Raw genomic sequence first — 7,880 nt, 5'->3', positions numbered from 1 at the left:
GAACTATGGGGTTTCTTTAACGATCTCATAATTAATTCCGAACAAAATGTTGTTAACTTTAATTTGAGATGTGAACAACATTTGAACACCCTATTGAGACATCATGAAGTTTGTATTATTGAATATTCTATAATGCAAACTATTTCAAAGATCGTTCAACTGGGTGCAGGCTTTCCCTCTCAGTTCTGTTGATCTCACTCTTTAGTGATATCGAAAACAGTTTTCTATCTGATTTGTATATAAAGAACCTACTTGCTTTCAGCATTACTCAATAATTACTGTTACGATTTGCAAGTTCTTGTGTATTATCTATTCTTCTTTACTATTCTCCATTATTAGTTCCTGAGTTCTTGAGGAAAGAATCTGCTATGTTGCTGAGTGCACTGAAAACAGTTAGTGAGATGAATGGTATGTCTTTTAATTTCATTATGAATATGGTAATGCATAGATGTGTGAAATCTTGCAGACTACTGTCAAGTGTTATTCTCTCAGGTAATAATCATACACCACATTTACATATTTCTCTTTGTACATCTGCCGGTAAAACAAGGTGCAGATATATTAGGATCATGAAGTACAAGCAAAAGAACAAAAACCCTACAATATCGTATCAAACAAATACGAAATGAGACGAACAGGTTAGAATAGTGGGAGACGTGGTAATAGTAAGATGATAATATTCATTATTGTCATGCTGATACTAGTATACACTGAAATTATAGTGATAAGATTGTCATTATTATTATTATTTTTATAAGTAGTACAGCTAGTAATATTGCAGTCATTGGAAGAGATAATTATAAAAGTGCAGAAGAGTTGTATATAATTGAACATTTACAACTTAATAACCACAAACTTGCCTATTTAAACAAATAATTAAAGCATATCAAATCATTTAAATCTAGTACAAATTAGAGATGAAGAGCAACTCATGCAAGTTCAATATTCACGTACAAGTATAAAGACAAAATTTGTTGTTTTTTTAGTCTTGTGTTAAGCAATAATGACTGACACCGATAGAAAACAATTGACATGATAATCTGTAGGTATGTGTTTAATTAAAACAGGAACCGAGGTAAGATTATGGTGTGTGAAATTCAAAAAAAATCGAATTAAATTTTAACAAATATTCACAATCACAAAAATGTGTTGTTGAATAATAAAACATCCAGCAAACAGTCTTTCATCATTGAATGTCACATAGAATCTCCACAGAATAGTCACTTCCTCTCTGATTCGAAGTATGTTGACAGACAAATTCACAATCTCCATGAAAATCAGAGATTTACAATAAAATGAAAACGGTTATACACCATAGATAATTTTATGTCAAATTCAATACACTAACAAAATGAATGTAGAAAGTCACAATAAACAGAGTAGTGAATGAGATTACAATTTGTTATTCCATGTCAGATTCGAATCAATCTGAAATGTTGATTAGAGGATTTCAAATACGATAAAGATCTAATCAATTACAATGAAATACTAAGATGTAGTTTGAATTGTCCATTTTCGGAATGTATATTTTTGAAGTTGTTAATGGAATGTCAACTTGTAAATGTGGATGTGAAGGATAAATTATTTTCGATGTAACTGATGAACAAACAGAAGTGAGATCCAAAAGATAATCCTCCATTAACTGCTTCAATATTACCACAATGAATGATGGGAATCCTTTTGCCTTTCGTACAAATGCTTCTACATGATCCGACGATGCCTAAAATTAAATTATTCAAACAATATATAAACTTAGATATTGAACAGCTTTAACTCCGTCTGGAGACCCTCTGGGGTTAGAGACCTCATCCGGTAGAAAAATAACTCGTTGAAAAACGCCAATTAGAAAAAAAAATCAAACCACTTAAACTCTGCTTGGGTGTTAGAAGGTCTTCATTTAGAAATGTTATGACGCCTCATGGTGAAAGCCGAGTTCCTTCGGAAGTCATGAACCTATTGCTTCAAGTCCTTATGTTGAATGGTGATAATGAATGAATGAGTGAACAACATTTTCCTTAATTTGTTCATGAAATAACCATCTAGAATAAGTAAACATATTGAAACAAATGTTTCAACATAGTGATTAATGAAGCTTTAGCTAAACAACTCCAAACAAGTTGTTCATTGGCATAGCTTTCTTACGTAACATTATCAACTATCTTATGGATGCCTATACCAATATCGTTATGTAACGAATAGATGATAACGGAATTCGATATAAGAAAATGAAGCGACAGAGTTGAAGAATCACTTATCTCTCATGAAATTGATAATGGTGATTATTGATGTGTGATATGATTTTTGACTTTGAATATTCCTTTTAAACATTTAACTCACAGTGGTTGCGTGCGAAAACTACCTCAGAAAAAGTAAACTATGAAATCACTTACTTCACCAAAACTTATCCGCTCCATTGTTCCCCATTTCAAACTATGATGCTGATGTAAAGTCACCAATTTCTTAACGAGATGAAGTTTTGATAGATTATTTCCCTCAGCAAGCTGAATCTTCAAAGAACAAAAAGATTGTCACATTCAGAATGATTTGTACAAGTGTTTGCATTACAACAGTACTATATGACTTAACTATTTCTGTCAACCAAAATAAATACTTTCACATATGGTATTCATTTAAAATGAAGCATCCGTCAATTTATCACAAATTGTTCAATATCAACCAAGACTTGTATGTCAATAAAAAATACAACTACACTCACTGAAACGGTAGCTTAAATTGATTGAAAATTAAGCCGGTTACCAGGTGAGTTCATTCATGACTTCACTTTGAAACCAGAGTTTCATTCGGTTTGCACTATTTCACCAATCCTATCAAGTTGTAACATGATATGAAGTGAACTTTCCTGGAATCTATCAATGTCTGTTCATGTTCAGATTACGGGCATTATATCACAATTAAATATCATTAAATTTTTCAATTCATAATTCACACAACGTTTCCTCATTTCACATTGTCATCCTGGCGAATATTGAATGAAGGAATCTTGAATAACATGAATAATCGTTATAATTTCATTATAAATGATGAATAGTTTAGCTCAACACTACCATAATTGATCATTAGTAGTAAACAGATGACCAACTTATTCCATTCTGTTTACTTTAATTATTAGCCATCAGATTGGAAATACTGAATGTTTGGACAAATCATTTGAATTACTATTTTCTATGCTTGAGTATCCTTACTTACTTACTTACGTCTGTTACTCACAATGGAGCATAGGCCACTGACCAGCATTCTCTAACCCACTCTGTACTGCGTTAGTACCTTACAGATATTGAATAAAGCTTGTCAGTTACTTTATATTAAACTTGAAAGGTTTTAATGTATGAAAGTCACTAATATAACTTACTTCAACGGTTTCCTTATGTGAATAACCATCCAAATAGTCACTAAAACTAGAGTCATTTATTGTTGCTGAAAATCTCCTCCCATTGAAATCCCATGGCATTGGTAAATGAGATCGTGTAGACCAAAATCCCACTTCATCATTGTAACGTTTCCCTTTTGGATATAACTTTTCCGGAATAAGAGATAATTCCATGGTACTGATACCCGTCTCAGTTCCATAATAAATTATTGGTTGTCCTATAGATGTGAAGAATATATTGTATGATAATTGAGTAAGCTAAACACATTACACTATCTAATTGCGAGTGATTACAGACTAAACACTTCTTGTTTAGTTTCATGATGGAATTCACAATGTAAACATTGTGTTCACAGAACAAGATACTATTAAAATGTATTAAAATCATCAATCATGTCTACCTGACGACGTCGTCAGTGATTGTTGGATTAATGTTCTGGTATTTAGAATTTGCAGGCAGTTGGAAAATGTGTTTTCATAAACATTCATCATGACATCTTGTAGTGTGTATCAGTTAGAACCGTCGTTCTCATTCAATAGTGTTGCTATGAATGTCCCACAATTTGTGAATTTCATATTTTCAATGATGAATTAATTTGCATTAGAAGACTAGAATATCAAAATGGAAGAATAGTTTTAATTCATATAAACAGATGCCATAATCATGTTAACATACCTGGTAATAATAATGTTAATGCAAGCTGAATCACATCTGAATCTGTTGGATTATTTGAAGTACTTGCTATCAATCCTAATTTCTCCCTATCAGAGTCTGAATATGTAGAATATTTCTCTATGGATGTTTTGCTGAATGATACTCGGGTTTCACTACTACCCCTATTGAAAACCAATTCGCGACTGATTATTAAATCAGCCGCATCTCTGAACATTAACATTGGATCTGGATTATCTCCCACACCACAACCTGTATCACCAGAGTTCACAGCCAATAATCTGTGGAAGATATTGTACATAGAACAAACAAGTGTTTCTGAGATCATTTATATAAACTGTATGAAATTCAGTAAATTTAAATATGATGTCAATGGTTTGAGCAACAACTAACACTGTAACAGATTTTATAATAAACGATTGAATGACTCAATATACAATGTGAATACAAGAAAACACAGATTATCACTAGTAGTTTAATAATTCTGTTATTCAGTAATCTTATTTAGTAAGCTATGCATCCAATGAACCCCTTAAAGTATTTAACTATTTGTTGCATGTTTAAGAAGTGTAGTTTCATTCACTTCCAATTAGATGAGTTTCTATTGATCACTTTATAGGGTCAGAGAAATGGCATTGAGTCGTAGCCAAATCATCCGGCAGTTGGGTCATTCAATATCGAACAGATAGTCGATTCCTGTCAAAGTCAAGGACAACCAACGCTCATCAGTTGATCATATGCCATGGACTAGCCAATGTGGTGGTGGTCTCGCTATCTTCTCTTTATTCATTCTTACTAATATATTTCCTTAATAACGTCGTTTGTGTTATACGGTCTTCAAAGCAGCCATAATACTTTTATACGTCGAAGAAGTAATCCACATTAGATGTTGACCGTGAGGTGTGATTTCGTAGTTATCTGGTTCGTCACATCATTCCTATCTAACTCGAGTAGGTCTCTAATCATTCGACATAGATAATCTACGTTTGTGATCTACAACCTGGTACTTTAACACTACCGAGATGACACAGCATTGTAGATAATGGAAAGTATCACTGATTTACATTAAAGCAGATAAAAGGTGTACATTCGTCTCTGATAAAATTCTGATTACCACTTTGATTTAAACAACAAAACATTCAACAACATTAATAATCAATAACGAACTTACTTTTCTTTCCCACTTTCCTTAATCCACTTGTTCATTTCTTCTCTTACACTTTCAACAAATTTCACGCTTCCATTTCTATATAATTGAGAATTAGGACAGTTTTCCGACCATGTTGAACCGAGCTAAATGTACAGATAGAGTAAAAGGAAAGAGAATAGTTTATAAAGGGACAAACATTTATCATTGAATTATCATTTGTAGACTTACGTTGCTTTGTGTTCCTTCTTCTTCTTCTTCTTCAACAAAAAATGCAGCATTATCCAGGAGAATTCCATCTATTCCTTCTTTCATCCAAAAGTGGATCACATCCTATCGGTAATAATACAGTTTAATAAGTGGATTCATTGAAACATACAAATATTGCTTTCTGAGTTTCGGAAGAAGTTAAATCTAGATCTACATTCGGTGATCCAAATACAGAATAAAACTTCTGATCACCGATATCTACATTGATCGCTTTTCCGTATCGTGACATCTTTATGTAAAATAAATTATGAGGTGATTATGAAAGAAAGACAATAACTTTACGCTATTATTAGGAGAATTTTTAAACAAATTCAGTTTGACTTCATTTTCTGAAATCCATTTATGATTGATGGATATGGCATTGAAGTTGAAAGTCAGGACCACCTTTATACCGTTTTTATGAAATCTTTTTAAAAGAACACGAAAATCATCCATTGTGCCGACTGCCTCATCTACCTGCTCGTAATCTTCCACTAATCCGAGCATATTGTATGAATTAGTGTAAAATCCTTTAGTAATGGGACCCAATATCACATATCCTGCACCGACTACAGTTTTGATGTAATCTACTTCAGATGTGAGTCCTATAAGGATAAAATCATTTGAGTGATAAAGGTTTTACACTAATACTCATTACCATTCAAATCACCGACTAAATCGCCTGTAGAGTCTTTAAATGCAAACACATCTAACCAGTAACCAACTGTTGATTTCCAAAATGGTAATTTAGGCACAGATGGGCATTTTTCTCCAACAATTATGTAAACAATACATGCTGCTAAAAGGCCAAAAAATATAATCCCAAATCCAATTAATAATCCTATTCGAATATATCTCCAACGAGGTTCAATTTTGTCTAAATTAATCAGATCTTCACGAGTGAGTAGACGACTCTCTAATTGAGATTTATGCTCAAGTAACTTTGACGAAAAACTCGTTGCATCTTCTTCTTCTTTTGTCAACGTCTTGTCAAAGTTCTTTGAATAATTATGCTCTCCATTCTCCAAATCAACTTTCTTTCTTTCAGTTATCTGCTTTGGATTTTCAGGTCTTTTCATAAATAGTAGACCATCGTTGGTTTTCATGACTTTGTTTGGATACCGACTTGTTCTCTAATGAACTGTAATGAAAGTAGTCAATTTGAATAACAAGACAGTTGCTTCAATCTTTCACCATTTATGTGTTCTTATTTATATACTATTCCTCTAGCCAAATAATTGCTGTGCTTGAACATACAGAAATGTTATAGTATCAAGTGGAATGAACAACTAACCAGTCAACTCAATCTCTTTTCATAATCATTGGATAACTAGTTTGACTTTCTCTCTCTCTCTCTCTCTCTCTTTGTGTGTATGTGTGTGTGTATCTAACAGAGAAATGTAGTTCTGAAATGATGATCAAAATAATTAGACAACAAATGGTAGTAAATTTATCTTGCTGTAATTACGGCCCTACACAAACTTATTTAAAAGTACTTTATTGTATGAAGTCAGTAAATTACTTGTGAACAAGAAGAACTGGTTAATTAAGTTGAATATTGATGACTTCAGTCCCATGTAGTAGACATATAGGTAAACTATATGAGCAACTGAACACTGAAAACACAAAAACTACTGAGGAGTCCCATACTAGGATGAAACGGTCGTCTAGTACTTTCACGTCTTCAGTGGTGGTCTGACGTTGTTCCATTCATGATATATCAATCTAAACTCGACAATCTTCACAGCCCCTTACTGAAAATTAATAACTAAGTAAAGTAATCCACGGTGTCATTGAAGAAGAATTAACATAGATCAGCGAGTAAAAAGTTTCATTTCGATGACAATACTTGCTCGAGTTGTACAGCTGCTTACTTACTTACTTACTTACGCCTTTTACCCTCAATGGAGCACATGCTGCCGACAAGCATTCTCCAACCCACTCTGTCCTGAGCCTTCCTTTCTAGTTCTATTCAATTTTTGTTCATTCTTCACATATCTATCTTCACTTCTCGACGTAACGTGTTCTTCGATCTTACTCTTCTCCTTTGACCATGAGCATTACATTTGAGGGCTTGTCTTTTGACGCAGTTGGGTGTTTTCCTCAATGTGTGTCTTATCCACTTCCAGCGCTTCTCCGTCCTTATTTCTTCCTCCACTGGGATCTGGTTTGTTTTCTCCCACAGCAAGTTGTTGCTGATGGTGTATTACAGACGGATCCGAAGTATTTTGCATAGACGACTGTTAATAATCACTTGTATCTTCTGGATGATGGCTTTCGTAGTTCTCCAAGTTTCCGACCCATACAGTAGAACTGCGTTGATATTTATATTGAAAATTCCGACCTTGGTGTTGGTTGACAGTTGTTTCGAGTTCCAGATGTTCTTCAGTTGTAGATATACTGCTTTTACTTTGTCGATCTGA

General features: G+C 33.3%; 1 protein-coding gene across 2 annotated transcripts; it reads right to left on the bottom strand.

Moving 5' to 3' along the window:
• Window positions 1-608: 608 nt before the first annotated feature.
• SLC3A1_6 (Neutral and basic amino acid transport protein rBAT) lies at window positions 609-7,518 on the bottom strand (the record flags this gene model as incomplete). Of its 2 annotated transcripts, XM_035730956.2 has the most annotated exons (10): window positions 609-1,720; window positions 2,391-2,507; window positions 3,371-3,606; window positions 4,065-4,342; window positions 5,233-5,354; window positions 5,440-5,541; window positions 5,588-5,707; window positions 5,761-6,062; window positions 6,116-6,590; window positions 7,510-7,518. In XM_035730956.2, the coding sequence occupies 10 exons, from the start codon at window positions 7,516-7,518 to the stop codon at window positions 1,472-1,474; spliced, it is 2,010 nt and encodes a 669-aa protein (XP_035588679.2). In that variant the 3' UTR covers window positions 609-1,471. The 2 variants fall into 2 exon arrangements, with proteins under 2 accessions (XP_035588679.2, XP_051065955.1); XM_051215450.1 differs by lacking the exon at window positions 7,510-7,518 and having other exon boundaries at window positions 5,588-6,062; window positions 6,116-6,609.
• Window positions 7,519-7,880: the final 362 nt, after the last annotated feature.

This window comes from Schistosoma haematobium, chromosome 4 (genome assembly GCF_000699445.3).
Source record: "Schistosoma haematobium chromosome 4, whole genome shotgun sequence".
In the NCBI taxonomy this organism is placed as follows: Eukaryota; Metazoa; Platyhelminthes; class Trematoda; order Strigeidida; family Schistosomatidae; genus Schistosoma; species Schistosoma haematobium.
Note: the sequence above shows the minus strand (reverse complement) of the source record. Positions and strands in the feature narration are given on the sequence as shown.